Source organism: Mastigoproctus giganteus, chromosome 8 (genome assembly GCF_048544385.1).
Source record: "Mastigoproctus giganteus isolate SK-2022 chromosome 8, ASM4854438v1, whole genome shotgun sequence".
Classification (NCBI taxonomy): Eukaryota; Metazoa; Arthropoda; class Arachnida; order Uropygi; family Thelyphonidae; genus Mastigoproctus; species Mastigoproctus giganteus.
The window spans coordinates 168873810-168893933 of NC_143582.1; the positions used below are offsets into that span (position 1 = coordinate 168873810).

A 20124-nucleotide genomic window follows, 5' to 3' on the forward strand; every position below is an offset into this window, starting at 1 on the left:
ACTACATCATTATATCCTATCAAATTTGTCAGACAAGACTTTCCCTTAACAAACCCATGCAGTGTCTGAATTATTGCTGCAGTCTTGTCTAGATGATCCTGCAATGCATCATTAACCAGTGACTCCATTATTTTACCCGGAACAGAAGTTTAACTAACTGGTCTGTAATTACTCGTGTCGCCCTTCAATCCCTCTTTGTGAATTGAGGATACATTTGCACATCTCCAGTCCGTGGGAACCTCCCCTGAGTCCAAAGATGTTCTCATAATTATGGCAAAGGGTTTGTTTAGTTCCTTTGCCGCCTCTTTTAATATAGCTGGATAGATCCCATCCACCCCAGGTGCCTTTCTTATGCTTAACTTCAACAATTTCTCCTCCACTTTGCTTTCAGTTATTACAAAATCATTAATGACCCTGCTACCATTTGATAACCTTCTGGCATTTTCCTTCCTTAATAACTCCTCATGTGTGAATGTAGATGCAAAATACTCATTCAGTTTGTTTGCTATCTGAGCAGTATTATCAACAGTCGAACCACCGATGTCAAGTGGAGCAATTTGATTATCCCCTTCCTTTCAGAGTTTATATAAGTAAAGAAATCCTTGCTGTTTTTCTTAGTATCCTCTGCCAAATATTTTTCGTAATCTGCCTTCGCCTGCCTAACCTCCTTTGTGATCTGATTACAGACTAGCTTATATCTGCCATAAGCCTCTGTGTCGCCTGATAATTTATATGCATCCCATGCATTTTTCTTCTCTCCCACGAGTCTCATTAGTTCATTTGACAGCATTTAGGCCTAAATCTTGAACAATATTCTTAATAGGTACGAAACATCTAGTGGCTTCCACGATTAATTCCTTGAATGCTTTCCACTTAGAATTTGCTGTTGGTAACATCATCAGTTGGTCCCACTGTACAGAATTTAAAAACTGCCTGAGACCACTGCAGTCACCTTTAATGTTCACAGCTGCCACCAAAGCGTTAATCAATCTTTCTTTTTTTTTAAAATCGCATAAGTATGAAAACAAAAATATTTCTCTATATATTAAAAAAGTTTTGTTTTCATCCTAGTGATATTTATTCGAACCAATGGGAGAAGAGGGCGAACCAATTACGTCACTACAACTGCAATAATTATTGACAACTGCCTCCATAACTTTCACCAACCTCGAGCACGTGCTTCACCGTTTATGTTCCCTTGTAACGTTTTTTTTTTATATTAATGAATATTGTATTTGTAAATAGTTTAGTACTTTTTACTAAACTATTTACAAATAGCTTAGTAAAAAGTTTTGTAAAATTGTTTAGTAAAATTTATATACATATATGTAAATATTTTAAATATGTGTATAGTTTGTAAATATTTCAATTAAATATTTTAGTTCTGCTCTTTCGGATGCAACAATATTTCTCATGCATTTTGGAACCCGATGCAAAAGGCCTTTTTCTAAGTGACCTACGTTCTTCTTCTTCTTCCAGTCACAGTTCTCTGAGGAGCTGTTGTGGCCACCAACAAATTCCTTCAACTGCATCGATCATGTGCTATACGTGTGGCATCGCAAAATGTCGCGCCCAAAAGTTCACTGATCCCATCCTTCCACCTAGTTGCAAGTCTTCCTTTAAGTGGCCTATGTAAACACAGGTAAATACTTACATAGTGATATTCATTCGACCTTGAGAATGCCGTGTAAGATGTAAAATCTTACAAATATATTATTTTATAGAAAAGTGAGATTAATTTAAAGTAAAACTTATAATATAGCAATATGGGGGAGCGAAACCCTACAAGTCAAGAATATTACTAAGATCACTTGCAAGGGATTAAATTAGACAACGTCTATACAAGGGGAGCGGTAGGCTGAATGGCTATTAGCAACCTAGGTACACTACGACTCCCAGCTCACACAGACAAACCAAACAATATAAACGAGTAGCTACTGCTATTAATAGAAGGTGTTAACTCTGGAAAACAATGGCGCGGTGGACCATGTACTGTCGGGACATTTCTTTAATCGGTGACATCTGGAGAAGAGACAGGTAGTAAATACGGAAATGCTGGGAATTAGATTTAAGACTGACAGTGATGGCAAGTTTTATAGATCGTGGGAAATTAGTCTGCTAAAGTATAACTATAAGCGGCTGACATCAAAGGTACAGACAGCTTGAGAAATTTTACAAACTTCTTAAAATAAGAAGTTAGATCGAGCAATAAGGAATCAGCTTGAGAAAATAAAACGGGCAAATAAGAAGAGAGTGGAAGTTGATAAAATGAGAAAGATTGGTTAAGACTCAGAACAAGGGCGACCTTACACAAAGGGGCGGTACGTAGTTCAGTTAAAAAAAGCGAGTGAACAGGGAGAGAGGGAGTCAGAACCCAAAGTTGAGATTCATGTGGGTGTTTATGAAAATGAGTTAGGGGAAGACAAAGTTTAGATTCTCGTCGGCGTTTGGGAAAATGAGTTAGGACAGACAGTTGAGTTTTTTGTCGTGTCATAAAATGTGAGTAGAGGCAGAACCCACAGTTGAGATCTTGTGGGTGTTTATGAAAATGGGTTAGTGGGATTCTAAGTTGAGTTTTTTGTTGGTACTAGGGAAAATGAAATAGTCTGCGGACACAGCAGTCGAGATTTTCGTCGATATAAGTAAAAATGAGTTGATAACATGGACAGTTGAGGGTTCTGTTGTGGTAGGAAATATGTGTCAGTTAACAGTGGAGTGTTTGGTCGTGGTGGGAAAAGAGAAGGGTAGCGCCCTGGGAAGTTTTCTTCTTGAAAGAGTTCTTAATAGGTGGAGCGCAAAAACGAGGGTAGCACCCTATGAGTTTTTCCTTGTGATAAGTTTTAATAAAGTGGAGTGGAGAAGGAGTTAGTGTGAGATGCCCTATGAGTTTTTCCTTGTGATAAGTTTTAATAAAGTGGAGTGGAGAAGGAGTTAGTGTGAGATGCCCTATGAGTTTTTCCTTGTGATAGGTTTAATAAGGTGGAGAGAAAAGGGAGCGAAATCCGCAGAATCAGTAGCTCGAGAGAAGGAGAGAAAATGCGGAATTAGTAGCTCGATGAGAAGGAAGGAAGCAGCGAATGGAAAAGATAGAAGTAGCCCGAATAAGGTGGAGAAAGAACGCCAGTCCCATGCAGCCAAGAGTTCCTAAAAATTATCTGTAGCAAATTCAGGTGTAGCTGATGAAGGAGATCCCCAGAAGGTACCCTGAGAGCCTAAAATGGAAGGTTGGAACCTCCCCGGAAAGGAAAGAAAAAAGATAGAAGTAGGTGAGATATTAATAAGTACTGTAAGTTAACAAGGACTGTTAGCGAAACAGTATAATGATTAATAAAAAAAAAAAAAAGGGGGTAGCACTAGAAGTAAAATGATAGATAAATTATCTCTGAAATTAAATTATATATATACTAACAGAGTTTAATTAATTAAAAACGGTTATTGTAAATTGCAAGAGAAACGAAGGATGAGTAATAGATTAAATTGTTGTTCAAATGATTATAATATGTTAGAAGGGTAATAAGGATTATATGAGAAGTTTTGATTATGTTTTAAGGATAGATAATTGAATATAGTGTTTGTATTAATGAAGAATTGTTGGTTCATCTGGAAGACTAATAACAAATAGAGACTTTAGGAAAGTTAAGATTGGTCTTCAGTGTATTGTAACAGAATGGTGAGAGCACAGAGTATAACGATGAAAGTAGCATATTGATTGTTAATATAAGGAACACAATTGTATCCAGAAGTAAGTGAAATAGGTATGGTGAAGGTGTATAAGTCTTAGGAGTTAGTTAGGGCAAGAAGAATGAATCAGTGTTTTCATATAATGGTCAACTTAGATTAGCTAGTGAAGGGAAACAGGAATAAGAATAATTTATGCAAGGTATCGTTGATTTAACTTTGTATGCATATTACATGTTTTTTTATTCAATTGTATATTATATTGTATATATATATATATATGTAAATAAACTTTGTTGTTTATTAATTTGTGAGTTTGTTATTCCTGAACACTCAGCCTTTCCGAAGGGAATTATACACAATTGAGAAGTTCCCTCGAATCTGGAATTCTCCTGTGAAGCAAAGTCAGATGTGTACGTGGAGGTGTAAGGAATAGAGGTCTATATAGTTATAAGGGAACAACAGAACAAATAAGAAATATTTAATAAAGAATTATTATTACCAATATACAAAATAAAATTTAAAGAAGAGTAAAGATATGTATATTTATTAAGGACATTTATTCCACCCCCCACAGCCGCGCACTACAAATGCACAGGTAAATAATTACATAGGTAATATCCTGATTAGATATCGATCAGTGCGTTTCGACAGGTGCCTTTTACGTAAAACAGATTTGACTTACTCCAATACCTCTATATTTTACCTAGAAAAGCGTGCGCGGGGTGGGCGAGAAAAGCCCCCTAGTATAAATTAAATTTGTTTTCATTAAAAATCATTTAAACATTGGTTTAAAAAATTTTAAAATAATGTTTTAAACCCATGTGAATTTTTGGACGTTTTTTTTATTTCTTAACTTCGTGTATTTTCTTTCATTAGTTTAAATTAAGAATTTTTAAAATCCTTTTAATAAAAATATTTTATTATTCAGTATATTCCGAGTTGATCCGAGTCTAGTAAATTAGAAAATGAAATCTGAAATCCAAGGAAACGCTAAATTTCATTTTCTTTCTTCAACCCATAAAATCAGATTCGAATAAAACAAGTTATTATCCTTACACTATATAGCATCAAACAACAATAAAGGAAAACATTTATTAGTGATTTAGCCTTGCACATCTTCGAGCTGTATTTCTGGGCTATTCAATTTTTCATCAACTCTTTCAAGTGGTCCGCTTGAAATCTCCCCCCTCCCCCACCTTTTTCATGACACAGCCTCGTACGATTTTATAAACATAGAGAACAAAAAAAAAAAAAAAACAAGAAAAATGCGCAAGCTTGGCTGCTCATGTGCTGAAAATAAAGCAGAAGCTATGCTGGAGGAAATGACCTCTCCGATAGTACTGAATGTAGGCTTTGTCAAGGTCGAAAATCAAGCAAAAGTAGCGTTGCTTGCTTACATGTGGGATAAAAGAGTTTATAGCTACAAAATTGTTTACCCGTATTAGGGGAAAGAAGTGATGTGTTTGAATTTTTACGATCTTTTGTTATGGAACAATCACTTAAAAGACTTCTACCTTATTTACCACAACTCCAAGCAAGATTACAGGGAGAAAAACGCAGGGAGGATTTAAAGGGAGAAAAACGCAAGATTTAATATAGAAATAGGTGAGGGGCCGCAAAAAGGGGCTTTGCCATCAAGGAACGTACTTCTGGTGTAATGATCTTGCATTTCACGTTTTTTTTTTTTTTTTTTTTAATTATTTGTTATGTAAAATAAAAACTGTAACTAAATGTTACAGATTCATGCACACTCAGATATTGGCTAACTTGAGTATAGTCATTTGTATGATTAGTTAAGTTATCTTGCCATATTGTGACGTCTTAAATGGCTTCGCGCTGAAGACTTTGAGAAGCGCTGCTTTAAACAGTTACATGTGAGAAGGCTGAGATTATCTAAGGAAAATTTTGCAAACAATTAACTGAAAACTCTCCAGTTTTGAGGGAGAGTTGCATGAATTGCAACAACCCTTTCTCTTCCACATCTTAAGGGATAGAGATCGGCAGCAGACAGGGTGAAGAGGATGACGTTAAGATTTTAACTTGTAATTTGCTATAGTTTTTAAAAGGAAATTCGTTCACTGGGTGAAGTAGAACCTCTTCATTCTGCCCACCACTCTTTTTTTGGCGAAATTTTAACACCCAGCAATTAATACAAATTAAATCGAAGAATCATCAGCATATAGCAATAATAGAGGCAAATTTTTCCAGAAAGAACAACGAGTTGATTATTATATTATCCTACACTGGCCAGTATTAGATTACAGCACGTGCAAAATATGTAAATATCATTTGTGTAAATATGATGACATAATACGTATTGCATGATGTAGCAGAAGCTAAGTTTCGATCAGTATATCAAAAATATTCAAAAAGAACGCCAGAGCTAACAGTGATTGTGGCTCTAATGGAAAATGACACATCAGAATAAAAGTTCTGTAAGCTTGAAGGAATAGTTTTTGTCATCGTGGGAAAACATGTGCAAGGACAGTATGGTATACAGTCTTCCATCAAGCGGCGCAAGACCTGTTCCATACTTGCGATGCATCGATAAAATCAAGGTATCGAGGAGTTGTTGAAGAACAGTCGCTACTGTTGCGTAAGTGCTATTTTCAGCTGATTAATTGTCACTGTACACTGTGGACATGCCGAAACGTCTTCCTAGTTAGTGGGGGGGGGTCTAGCCGCACTCGATGGGATTCAGCTCTGCGGAGCAAATAGATCAATCCATACGGACGATATGGATTGATATTCCAACATAATGATGACCAGTTCTGCCTTATAGGGTTGAGCCCTTCGCCTACAGCACCAGCACAGGAATGAATGTTGGGTCACAGGCAGTTGTAGCTGGGCAACCAAACGTGAGGGTACAGTAGTACACGCGGTTGAGTTGACTGTGGTTATACGCGATTGCTAAATATGGTTTTGTTCTTGTATTCTTTCCATCTTGTATACTCCTTTGACTCTATGTGGTCGTCCAGGGGTATAAGCATAAAATTTGTTTATTTTTCTCTCTCTCTTTGTATCCGTGTTCAGTCAGGGTTCCGTTCCTGTTGGTGTGGAGGGCTGAATCTGCACAGAGATTAATGTCATCTCACAGCAGCAATCCCTCCCCACCGAACTGACTGGTTGAGTGCCCACATTCATTTGGCCCTGAGATTTCAGGAACTCAATGGCACACACACCATAATACATCTGCGACATGATCGAGTATTTAACGAAACTATCGCCTGATGTTGCACGCTCTCGGCTTGCATTTGTTGGAAAACAGTAATTTACATCTGCACATCAGTCTGTGAAGTGCTGTCACTGCGGCTGCAATAGATATCGATACGGTTTGTAGATTGTTCAATTGCACATTGATTCCCCTAACTGTTTTGGCTAGCGTACAAAGAGGGTAAGATAATAATTACATAGGTAATTTTCCTGATTTATGTTCTGGAACTGGACTCAGCTAACACTTAATACATGAACTTCTCAGGAACAGTTACATGTGAGAAGGCTGAAGTATTTTCTTACAATTGTTGTCCAATGTCAGCAGATTGTAAGCGCAGTTTTGGAATTTAAGGTTCTTAAAATATTTTTAAACTCCAAATTCCCTTCAAAACGCAAACAGATCTTAGTAAAAGAATACGGAAAAAAAAAGGTTCTGACTAGCGATGTTAGATATAGCAAAAATTACAAATTTGAAGATTGTCTTAAAATATATAAATGCAGTATTTATATTTCTGGAACCACGTTTGCTGCCAACCTCTGGAGCATCTGCCTGAAAAAAATATATTGGTTATAGAAACCTCGATTAGTAAGTGGGCTTGGAAACATTCCAAATTTCCCATCTCCCTGTCCAGACCTCGGGAAGCCGTGGTTTGGACAGGGAGATAAAGTGTAAAGTGTGTTTAGGGTCAAGAAACACCAGCGGTTTCCCCCATCTCCGCGTTGTTTATTGTGGGTGTACCAGTTGACTGGAAATGCCAGAGATTTAAAAGTGTATGGATATTGTATACGTGTAGTCATGTACCGTTGTTCTTCTGGTTCTTTAGCCGCTGGACCCAACGGTGCCCCACTTTCGCCCCAGTAATCAATAGTTCACTCTGGCAGGTCCTGCCACCTAATTTTCCGAGATTTCAGTGGCTAGGACCTAAAAAAAAAATTTTCTGTCATTAGTTGGGAGGGAGTTTCATCTGCGTTGAAAGTTCAATCATGTCCATTTGGTGTCTGTGCAGCACGACAGCTGCTTGGTCGTTAGTCTTTGTAGATTGGACAATGCCCCAGCTGTGGATTGAGAGTGTCAGATCTTTACTACCACTGTTCGTGGGATGTGTGCCTGTCGTAGTGGCGGTGTTTACATGTTCGTTTCCGTGCTGTGATCCCATCCTGGGTTGAGTAGAGTCATTTTTACGCTCCAGATTGGACTTGTATTTTGGTAGTCGTGGTTTCTCCGTGGGTCCTATATCCTGTCCAGGAGTTAAAGTCAGGATGTTTGGGTTCAGTCACGATGGGAGATAGGGAGTCGGGACTCCTGTTTTTGTTGTGCTGGTTATTCTGCAGGTCAGTACGGCTTGGTGTAGTTGTGCAAGCAGTGAGCTATGTTGGTTCTGGTTTCCCAGGATTTGCTGGTGGCGGGAGGGTTTGCCGTCTGGAGTAGAGGCTCTGGACAAATTTAGAGAATAACTTGTAAGTTGCTTCATTCCCCAGTAGATAATGCTCCTGGTTTTTGGGGTTGAATTCTATCTGTGTGATCAAGTGTCCGCATAGGTTTTCTTAGTGTTCACATTCATACATTATGTGGTCCCATGTCTCCATGGAGCCACGTGTGCACATGGGGTTATCTGTGATGCCAAGGAGGTTGTTCGTTGCGGATCGCTCCGTTTCCTGTGAGGAGGTAAGTAGTGTAGAGTCCAGGGTTGAACCATTCCGGATATTGTGGGTAGCCCTGTTGGAGATTACGTAGAAACTTTCGAGCTATATCGCCTTTGGATGAGTCAGTCAAACGTAGCTGCCACATTGTTTGTAGATATGTTTCCAGGCTTTTCTTCTCTGCCTGTCTGTTATTTATCGGATCAGTGGTATGGTCTAGATACGTTGGGGCTTTTCCACGCCTGAGTTGCTGCTGCATTCCTGTCCGGATTACTTCCAAGTCGAGCGGCAGGGTTCCCGTGATAACTTGCAGTGAATGTGTAAATACTGTATTGCATGCTCGGGTATGGTTAGGAGGATTGGTCTATGTATTAGTGTAAGTGTTTTCAGTGTCTAACGGCACCAGGGGTTTCCCCCATCTCCGCGTTGCTTTTATTGTGGGTGTACCAGTTCACTGGGAAGGCCAGAGATTTAAAAGTGTATGGATTATGGAAGTGTGGTGTTTTGTACCGTTGTTCCTCTGGCCATTTAGCCGCTGGACCTCTTCTGAGGTCCAACGTTGTCCCACTTACGCCCGGTGGAGGCAGACCAGGTACCCGACAGTCTTTAGTTCACTCTGGCAGGTCCTGCTACCTAATTTCCTGAGATTTCAGTGGCTAGGACCTTAAAAAAAAAAAAAAAAATTTTTTTTTTTTTTACACATATATGTATAAATATATGTGTGATATCTCTCGATTGCGTAGGGTGATGTCGCTTGAATAAGGATAGACCGAAATATGGGCGTAAGTTAATTTGGATTCATTGAATTTATGTGTGTGGGGGAATTTGCTTGAATAAATATAGAGAGGGGGGAGAATGAAGACTGGGGGGTTAAAGAGGGAAGGATAAGGCCAATAGAGTAGGAGGCCTCAATTCGGTGTCAGCAGGGCATGCCCATGCCCTGCCAGAAGGAAGAATGGGGGTAGGGTGGAGGGGAGGAAACAGTATGACCGTCTCCACCCCCCAACGGGGGTGGGATAGAAAGGGCCGGACAAGGGAGCCGGCACAGGTCGCCAATATGGAGTGTTTGCAGCCTGGCTGCAGAGTGGTGGCTAGGCCAGCAGGTTCAGGACAGCATCACAACACTGGCCCCACCAGGAGGTACATCCAGGGACAAGGTCTCTACTGACTTGTTCACAGATCGGTTGAATGCCGGCGTTGGTCATGGGATCAAGGTCTCATCCAGTTTGGTCGTGGTCATGGTCCTGCATCAGGCCTGGGGAGGTTGGGTCATTGCCCTTAGCCGGGTAAACAGCTCATGTGCAAAGCACGAGAGGGCCTTGTAGTGCTCCTCATGTAATATAAGGTGCTCCCGTTCCTTCGGATTAAAGCGTATCTTTGTGATGAAATGACATCTGATGTCCTCAAAGAGGGTAAAATCGTGCATTAGGTGTGACCATGTTTGGTTTTCTCCGCAGTGGCATAATGGGGAATCCCTGATGCCGAAAGTTGACAGCTTGGCATTAAAAGAGCCATGCCCTGTTAGAAGAAAGGTGGTGTAGAGCCCCGGTGAGAACCAGTTTGGCTGTTCGGGATACACTTGGGTAATGTCTGGGATGAACTTCCGGGTTATCTCACCTTTAGTTGAGTCCGCCCATCGGGACTGCCAGGTTTGTTGAAGATATTTGGTTAGTCGTTTCTTTTCTGCGTTGCTGTTGTTGGTCGGGTCTGTGGTGAAGCCAATGCAAGTTACACTGTTTCCTCTTGATAGTTGATATAGCATGCCACAGCGGACAATCTCCACGTCCAAGGGTAGGAACCCCACAAAGGCCTGCAGTGCATGTGAGCTGACCGTGCAGCATGCTCTGGAGACAGTGAGTAAGATACTGCGCTGTATCGTTTCTAGCTTTCTTTTATTGACTGCGGTGGTTGCTTTTTTAAACCAGATCCCTGCTGCATAGCTGATGGCTGGAATGAAGAAAGCCTTGTAAAAGAGGATCAAGGTTCTTTTCCTTAAGCCCCAATCCTTTCGCGAGACTCTTGCTATGAGGGCTGAGTAGTTTTTGATCTTTTTTTGTAGATATACGAGGTGTGGGGTGAATGAAAGATTTTTGTCAAGGATGATTCCTAGGTATTTTAATTCCGTGGTCAGGTCTGTGTATTATGTCCAATCGTCGGCGATTCACCACTTCTGAAGCCTTGTGATACCAGGCGCCGGAGGCATATGTAACTGCTGGGATGATGACCGCCTTGTAGAGGAGCGCGAAGTTGAGCCTCTTCAGCCCCCAATCTCGGCGGGTGACCATGGCAAGCATGGCGACGTAATTTTTCGGCGGTCTGGTTGGGGTTAGGTAGCCTTTTAGGAGTATGGATTTAGTCTTGGTTGACGAGATGGTCAGGTGATGTCGTTCTGCCTAGTCTCGGAAGGTGGTTAGTGCTTCGTTTGCGATAATTTCTATCTGAGTCCTAGATTTAGCTGGCAGTACCAGGGAGAGATCATCAGCAAATCAGTGATTTGACTTTCCCTAAATCCTTGCAGGGAAACTGTTCAAGTACACAGTTCCATAGGACAATGCCCAGTGCTGAGTCCTAGGGGCAGCCCCGACAGACCCAGCGCTCCACCCTACAGTAGGGCGCATCTACCAAGATGCTTCTGTTACTTAGGTAACTCTGCATACAGTCATGTAGATTCGTTGGTAATTGGGCTGCTCTGTCTTATAAGCACGCTCGGCCACCATAGGGTATCGAACGTCCCCGTGAAATCAATCGACATGAGGAGGAAATATTTTTGGTCACAACTTTCCGACAAGTCCACGATTCGTTCCAGCGCGTCAAGGGTAGATCTTCCAGGTTTGTAGCCAAATTGGTTGTTTGCAGTTAAATTTGCTGTGGTGTAGTGGTCTACTATCCTCTGTTTGAGCAGTTGTTCAAGTACTTTGCTTAGCACCGAAAGTAGAGCTATTGGTCGCTATGATTCTGGTCATCTGACACTTCGGGCTCCTTGGCAATCCACTAATCAAGTATCGAGGGCAGTCCATTAAGTATAATTCTACAACTAAGTATTTAGGCATCTATCTTGATGACACCTTAAGTTTTCTGCCTCCTGTAAGGTAAAATGTAAATCAATTCTAGCAAGATTACGATTAGTAACCAGAAAGGATATTACAATTGTGTCTTTTTGTCTATTATCAACCAGATTAGTAACCAGAAAAGTTAGACTATATTACAATTGTGTCTTTTTGTCTATTATTACTTATGGTGTTGGTGCTTGGGGCTATAGAGCTAAGTGTGCTGTGATTAAAGAGTTGTTACCGGCCCAGCGTGCTGCCCTCCTGATGATGTCTAGAGCATGTAGGGCTACATATATTGTGGCTTTACAGATTCTGTTGGGAAAACTACCAGTACATTATGAGATACAATACAGATACATGAATTATCCTGAAGAAAGCACGTCCTATTTCCTTGGAAGATGTGCAGCTTGATTTGGGTGCTTCTTTGGCTTCTGAAAGGAAAAGACTGCGTTCCATCTACATTGAAAAGTGGCAAAGAGGTTGGAATACTTCAGATCTTGGTAGTGTAACGAGAGAATTTTTACCTTTAGTTAGAGAGTTCAAGAAGAAAGAATTTTTATGGTTTTCTCCAGGATTGCACGGCACGTTCCTGTTCTCGGGTCATGACAGCATTATTAGTAAACTGTTTAAACTAGGACTGTCTCCTACTGCACTTTGTCTGTTCGGGGGGGGGGGGAGGCTGAAGAGAACGTGGATCATATCTTTTTGACTATAGATAAGAACTTCAACTTACTGCAAGACATTTCACTAGTAAAAATAAACCTTTACTTGTTCGCAGGTTGCATTTAATGCACTTAATACATTTGCTACACGTGTCTTCAAAAGGAGAGATGAACTTCGGTCAGTTAACCCAAGGTAGACTGTTATTTTTATGACTCTTTGTACCGCAGGGTTGGTGTACAGAAAGGTGACTTTAACTACGAGTTCTCACAGTGATTACTTGTATTAGATGGTAACAATGTTATATATTAGAACTACTACTAGATGTCTACTGCCTCTGAAAATTCTACTTTTTGTTCCTTGGTAATGCTACTACAGTAGATTATCCTTTTGGACTTGTATTGTTTGGTGTACTATTGACGCCAACTACGACTTGATATTGATTGTACATAGTACATACATTTGTTAATGATGAATCTTTCCCTATTAATAGTTTGATGGTGTGAAATGTGATCCATGATATTTGGACTATTTTCTCAGAGAAGTAAAGAATGTCTTGAGGAGCTTTCTCTGTTTGCTGATTCTGATACCAGGATGGGACTTTTGGTAAGGTGCCAGGCACCTGTCACGATGACAGCAGAACAGAGCACAAAATTTAAACACAACAAACACTACACACACACACATGACCGGTTATGGCGCAAGCCTCACCACAAGAAGTATAAAAGCAGCTAATGGGAGAAACCCATTAGCCACTTTTACGGGGTCCGCAACAACTACACTTAATTACTTATTGTTTTTGGTGTTCATTACCTGGTCTTGAACGGCAAGCATGAATCCTTCAGTCTCAGGGAAGAGCCTCCCGCTCATGAACCATGTACTGGAAGCCATTTTATCTATGTGATCTTGATGGAGGTCATTGTAGTGTCTATCATGGAGTGTCTTCTTTGCCCATCTTTCTAGCTTCGTTTGTGCCGTCTGAGAGGGAGGAGTTAGGTTGAGTATGCTCCTTGTCTATCTTCCTTATGGCCTGATAGAGCGCTGCTGTGTTTTTCTGGAAGTAATCCTTCAGGTTAGCTATGGTTGTTTTCTGTTGCTCGATGACTTCTATCAGGCACCTTTCCCCATCCTTCCGAGCTATTGTCAGTTTCTCCACGGATGACTTTGGGTGGTGTTGGCAGCTCTTGGTCATCATTGTCCATATCTTTCAGCTCGGTGTTAGCTCAATCTATGATCCCGAAAGAATATATTAGCACTGGGATTACGTAGGTGTTTATTGCTTGAACTGTGTTTCCTCTGTTCAGCTTTGTTTTGAGCAGGCTTTTTATGATATGTGAGGCAGGCCTTGATTTCTTGTGCTCTAACTGCTGGGCCTGCATCAACCCCAGGTATTTGTAGGTCTCTCCCCCGACATGGTTTCGATATCTTTACCAGTCTGCAGTGGCACTGGGACACCGCAATTCTTCAGTGTCCCAGAGTAGTTGCTTCTCGTTGTTGTTGTTACTGTTGAATTGCTTACTTGCTGTCGTTGAGCACAGTGGATAGAAAGTTGAGTGCTAGACAGAACCACAGTGAGCTCAGGGTATCTCCTTGAAAGATTCCTCTTCTGATGGGAATCGGTCTGGTTGTGATGTTTTCGACTTTGATGCTAGTACCCCATTTCACCATGGTTGCTTCTAGAAAGTTTGTCACTGTCGGATGGACTTTGTAGATCTTCAGCTTCTCTATTAGCCAGCTATGAGGCATGGAGGCGAAGGCCTATATCGATTACCTCTAGGCCTTCGCCTCCATGCCCCATAGCTGGCTAATGTACAGGTTCGGCGCTTCTTGTAGGCTTGCTCTATAACTCTGGCATCAATGGTTAATTGCTCCTTGCCTGCTTTGCTCATCCAATTTTTTCTCATCTGATACTCACCTGATACCGAAGCATATACTATGCACACTATATGCTTCGGTATCACGTGGGTCTTTCTGGGGTCCATTCCTCGAATTTTGTTAGGACCATCTTCCACTCATCTTCTATTCTGGATATCATGACCTCGTCTGTTTCCACTTCCAGCTGCTCAGTTTTGTATTTCTTCTTGATCTTCCTCCTTTCGTTCTGTGTTGTCCATGTTCTTTGTAGTTGATTGCTCACGTTCTGCTTGATTTTTTCCAAGATTGCAGGAGCTATCAGGTTCTTCGTGACGATGGTCCTTCTCTGATCCGCTATTCGCTGTTCGGTTATTTGAATATCCGGGAATCATTTCAACCACTTGGTAGTCTCAATGTAGTCTCAATCTGTACATTGCCATATCAGTCTCTAGCTTGGTTATTTCGTAGTATGCGCGCATGATGAACGTATTCATTTCGACGCTCCACTTAATGCGTTGGCATTTTCTTCCTTCCTCGGTAGTCACTAGCGCAGTTGCACAGAGAGCACTTCCAGTCATGATATCTAGAATAGAAGATGAGTGGAAGATGGTCCTAACAAAATTCGAAGGAATGGACCCCAGAAAGACCCACGTGATACCGAAGCAGAGACCGAATAGATTCCTGTGGCGAGTCACAGACCACCTCAATCAGCAAATAATACCGCGTTACCTCCACAACAACAACACTGGAGCCCATCCACACAACTATACTGTGCTGCCATAGCAGCCACTAGGATTAATGGAAAAGAAACGCGAGACCAGCAGCAGAAGAGCCGGAAAAAGAAGGAACCGCCAGCTTGGGAAAGAAGACTTCAGTAGAAAATAGAAGAATTAAAAGTCAACATAGGCCAATTGACACAGTACCAACGGGGTAATAGAAATAAGAAATTGATTGGAAAAGTGAAGAACATCCCAAGAAAGACGGCGTCAACAGCAAGCACGAGACCTAAAATCAGAGAATAGGAGAATACTTAGACACACTGAAGCAGAACTTCCTCGCAACTACGAGGAAGTTCTGCTTCAGTATGTCTAAAAAGCTACGCCGATACAAAGAAAGTTCCCACAGGAAAATAACCGAATCTTCAGTGAAAATCAAAAAGCCTTCTACAGGAGTCTCGGAGAAGATGGGAGAGGCGCAAAAGGAACACCCTACTAGAAAACAATCGAGGAGTTCTGGGAGCAGCGAAGTAAGACCAGCCGAGCCCCCTGGATAGAACTAGAACGGAAGAAAACCAAAGGCGTACCAGAGATGGGAGATTCGGGAGTAAGCAGTACAACAGTCCATCAGGAACTCACTCCCACAACGAGCGAACCTCAGGAATAGATAATGTCTACAACTACTGGTTCAAGAAGCTTACTTGCACGCACGAACGCGCACGCGCGCACACACACACACACACACACACACACACACACACACACACACACACACACACACACACACACACACACACACACACACACACACACACACACACACACACACACACACACACACCTAGCAGAGCACCAAGTTTGGGCAAAATTTGGCCAGAGTTTGTTATTCAAAGAATCACGTATCTGAACACTAAAGACCAAGATACAAGAACCCAGCGAAATACAGACCAATCACCTGTCTCCCAACGATGTATCATGACCAGCTGTATAATCATGAAGACATTAGACCACTTTGAGATCCAGAACATCATGGCCCAAGAAGCAGATGAGAAAAAATTTGGATGAGCCAAGCCGGCAAGGAGCAATTAACCATTGATGCCAGAGTTATAGAGCAAGCCTACAAGAAGCGCCGAACCTGTACACAGCCTATATCGATTACCTCTAGGCCTTCGCCTCCATGCCTCATAGCTGGCTAATAGAGAAGCTGAAGATCTACAAAGTCCATCCGACAGTGACAAACTTTCTAGAAGCAACCATGGTGAAATGGGGTACTAGCATCAAAGTCGAAAACATCACAACCAGACCGATTCCCATCAGAAGAGGAATCTTTCAAGGAGATACCCTGAGCCCACTGTGGTTCTGTCTAGCACTCAACTTTCTATCCACTGTGCTCAACGACATCAAGTAAGCAATTCAACAGTAACAACAACAACGAGAAGCAACTACTCTGGGACACTGAAGAATTGCGGTGTCCCAGTGCCACTGCAGACTGGTAAAGATATCGAAACCATGTCGGGGGAGAGACCTACAAATACCTGGGGTTGATGCAGGCCCAGCAGTTAGAGCACAAGAAATCAAGGCCTGCCTCACATATCATAAAAGCCTGCTCAAAACAAAGCTGAACGGAGGAAACGGACGCACAAAAAGGCAGATGAATTTAATTATTCGGGCCGTCTAAAAATTTTTTTTTAAATAATAGTTTTATTATTATTATTATTATTATTATTATTATAAGTATAATGTATGGACTGAAACACAACATTATATGAGATAAACTTTACATTAAATTCGCATCGACTTTCCAATCCCTCTATGTTATGTAGTAATCTTTTTGACTAAAAGGAAAATTTCTTATATCTAGTTTGCAATTATCCGCTGCGGCATACGAAACTGATGGAAATACGAAACTTTATTTTCCTGGAATTTATTATTTTTGATATTCATTTTCTTGGAAGTAATAATTTATACATACACAATAAGACATGGTCCTCCATGACAACATAATGGTTTCACCACCTGTCTTTCGGTTGGAGAGGTATGGATTCGAATTCCGGCATTGATTGCAGGAATTTCTAAAAGGTCTCTTCGATCGGAGCTGTGTTAGTCGATCTCGGACGAAAGAAACAGGGGTTGTTCCTGTGAGGTACTCCAGAATTTATTCAGCATGCACAACACGCAAATTGGGCAGTGAACAAAAGCACCCAAGCCCGCACGCACACACACACACACACACCCGCTAGTACAGACAAAATTAATACAGTGCCGCAAATGATCATATTTACTACATAGAAGGTTTGTTTGTTTATTTACTTTATCTGTTAATCGCCAAAGCAACTTAAAGCTATGGTCAACTGGGGCGTTAGTATGTTGTGTCCGTATATTGCGTGTGATCTGTGGTCGAATTGCCTGCTTGCTGGGCGAACAACCGGAATTCCGAAGGAAAAAATAATAAAATAATAAAAGGACTTTGTCATTGATGGAATTCGAATTCAGATCTTTTCCAATTGGTGTGGGGAGGACAGTAATTATATTCAATGTAATACCTAAGAGGTATCTGCATAGGACGAAGCTTGTCGAGGCGAATTTTGATGAAGACTACAGAAAGAAAGTTCTAAGCAATACGATACAATCAAAGAAAGATGAAGTGGGTAGAAACAGCCCATCATTTGGGCTAAGTAAAAACATTTTTTTTTTTTGAGAGAGAGACTGTGTATTAAAAAAAACAAAAAAAGAAAAAAACAAACAGAAATAAAGCAGACTACTTAATAAAGAATAAGCACGTTCTATAGAATATGTAGTATAGCTTTCGTAACCTGGCAAATGGAGTACAGTGTATATAACTATAAGTATAAATTTATATTTTGCGCATTTCAAAGCAAGTAATAAATTGATGAAAATAACTGAAACATTAAACATCACGATTACCACACGCGCATCAGAAGGAGAGAATAACAGGATGTATCTCCTCCCATATTTTCGGCAATGTTACTTTTTTCACTACTTTCGACTTTCTAATCGGTTATCAAGGGGTCCGACGCTGATTTTGTTTCTGGTAAAGTTCATGGGTGAAGTTTTTTTTTTTTTTTTCTGATTTTACAACTACCCGAACTGTATTGCTAATTGGGAATTTTCAGTTTCACCAAATGATAAACAATATCACTATACACCGGCCTTTCAAATGTTAACGATGAAAATCAATGTTTTTTTTTTTTTTTTTTAAACAATCAGCGATTAACTAGATATTATAACTTTAACTAAAAAAAATGTACCGCACTTCATAAACTTAAACTTGTTTAATTTAAATAATAAATAAATACAGTACACAAAAAAAAAACAGAACAAACCTTTTCGATTAACCTTTGCACCATGTTAGGCCACTTAAAGTATAAAATTCCCCCTGCAATGCATAGTGCAATTCCTAAACATCCCAAAAAACATGTGCAGATTTTTGTTATAAGTTTGGCCATAATTAAAAAATGAACTACTACGACCACTACGAAACAAGTTCACAACTAAGATCATCTTTCACATGCTTATCTTTAAAACCTTGCGCTAAACACTAGCGTGCACTCTGGTGGTAGAAATTGACACCATTCCTATATAAGGAAATTTTTAAAAAAATCATAAAAGTGATTTTTAAATACTGAGAATTACAACAGCAGAACGGTAAATAAAATTAATCTATCCTAAAACACAAAAAAAAAAATTTATAACGTATTACGATTATAAATTATGCGATTTCTAAAATTATGCCAGAAAATAACAGGAATCATTAATCACTAATAAATAGAGTGGGCTAGTAAATCAGAATGTGTTATAATGGGGGATTTTAACTTCCCACATTTTGACTGGAACTTGTGGGTTGGTCATTCACACACTAGTAAGACTTTTGTAGATTTATTGGATGATTGTTTTCTGCAGCAGCATGTTCGAGAGGCAAACAGAGAGGGTAATACTCTTGATCTGGTTATCAGCAGTGATCATTCGTGTATTAAGAATTTGCAGATAAAGGAACCACTAGGTGGCAGTGATCACAGTGTACTGATGTGGGATTTAATTTAAAGATATAATTACCATCAGGGGTAAAGGAAAGGGTTTTTGCTTATGTAAAGGTGAGTACAGTGGTCTCAGACAATTTTTAAATTTTGTACAGTGAGATCAACTGACGATGTTACCAACAATAAATTCTAAGTGGGAAGCATTCAAGGAATTAATCGTGGAAGGTACTAAAAGTTTCATACCCATTAAGAAATATTGTTCAAAGTTTAGGCCTAAATGGTTATCAAATGAACTAAAGAGACTCGTGACAAAGAAGAAAAATGCATGGGATGCATATAAATTATCAAGCGACTCAGAAACCTATGGCAGATATAAGCTAGTCTGTAATCAGGTCACAAAGGAGGTTAGCAGGAGAAGGCAGATTACGAGAAATCTTTGGCGAAGGATGCTAAGAAAAACAGCAAGGATTTCTTTATTTATATAAACACTAAAAGGAAGGGGATGAATCTGATTGGTCCACTTGATATCGATGGTTCGACTGTTGATGATCCTGCCCAGATAGCAAACAAACTGAATCAGTATTTTTCATCTACATTCACACATGCGGAGTTATTAAGGTTTGAAAATGGCAGAAGGTTATCAAATTGTAGCAGGGTGCTTAATGATTTTGTAATAACTGAGAGCAAAGTGGAGGAGAAATTGTTGAAGTTAAACATAAGAAAGGCACCTGGGGGTGGATGGGATCTATCCAGTTATATTAAAGGAGGCGGCAAAGCAACTAAGCAAACCCTTAGCCATAATTATGAGAGCATTCTTGGACTCAGGAGAGGTCCCCACGGATTGGAGATGTGCAAGTATATCCCCAATTCACAAAGGGCGCTCGAAGGGTGACACAAGTAATTACAGACCAATTAGTTTAACTTCTGTTCCGGGTAAAATAATGGAGTCACTGATTAACAATACATTGCAGGATCATCTAGACAAGACTGCAGCAATAATTCAGACACAGCATGGGTTTGTTAAGTGAAAGTCTTGTCTGACAAATTTGATAGGATATTATGATGTGGTTACAAAGGAACTGGATGCAAAAAATAAAATTGATATCATATATTTGGATTTCAGGAAAGCTTTTGACACTGTTGCGCATGAAAGACTATTGTACAAATTGTAGCAGAATGGTATTAAGGGTAAGTTGCTACAATGGATAAAACGAAGGTTGAGTGGGAGAAGACAGAGGGGGGTGGTAATCAATGGGTGCTGCTTTTCGTGGATTAATGTTATTAGTGGAGTCCCACAGGGTTCGGTGTTGT

At 40.3% G+C, this 20124-nt stretch overlaps 1 protein-coding gene across 1 annotated transcript in view; it reads right to left on the bottom strand.

Moving 5' to 3' along the window:
• LOC150081998 (lysosome membrane protein 2-like) overlaps nt 1-18314 on the bottom strand; it is a 283555-nt gene extending 265241 nt beyond the window's left edge. Inside the window, exon 1 of the mRNA XM_090379893.1 lies at nt 18160-18314. Coding sequence (XP_090236019.1) covers nt 18160-18282 — 123 coding nt within the window. The 5' untranslated portion in view covers nt 18283-18314. The remainder of the gene's footprint in view (nt 1-18159) is intronic.
• Between the last annotated feature and the right edge of the window lie 1810 nt (nt 18315-20124).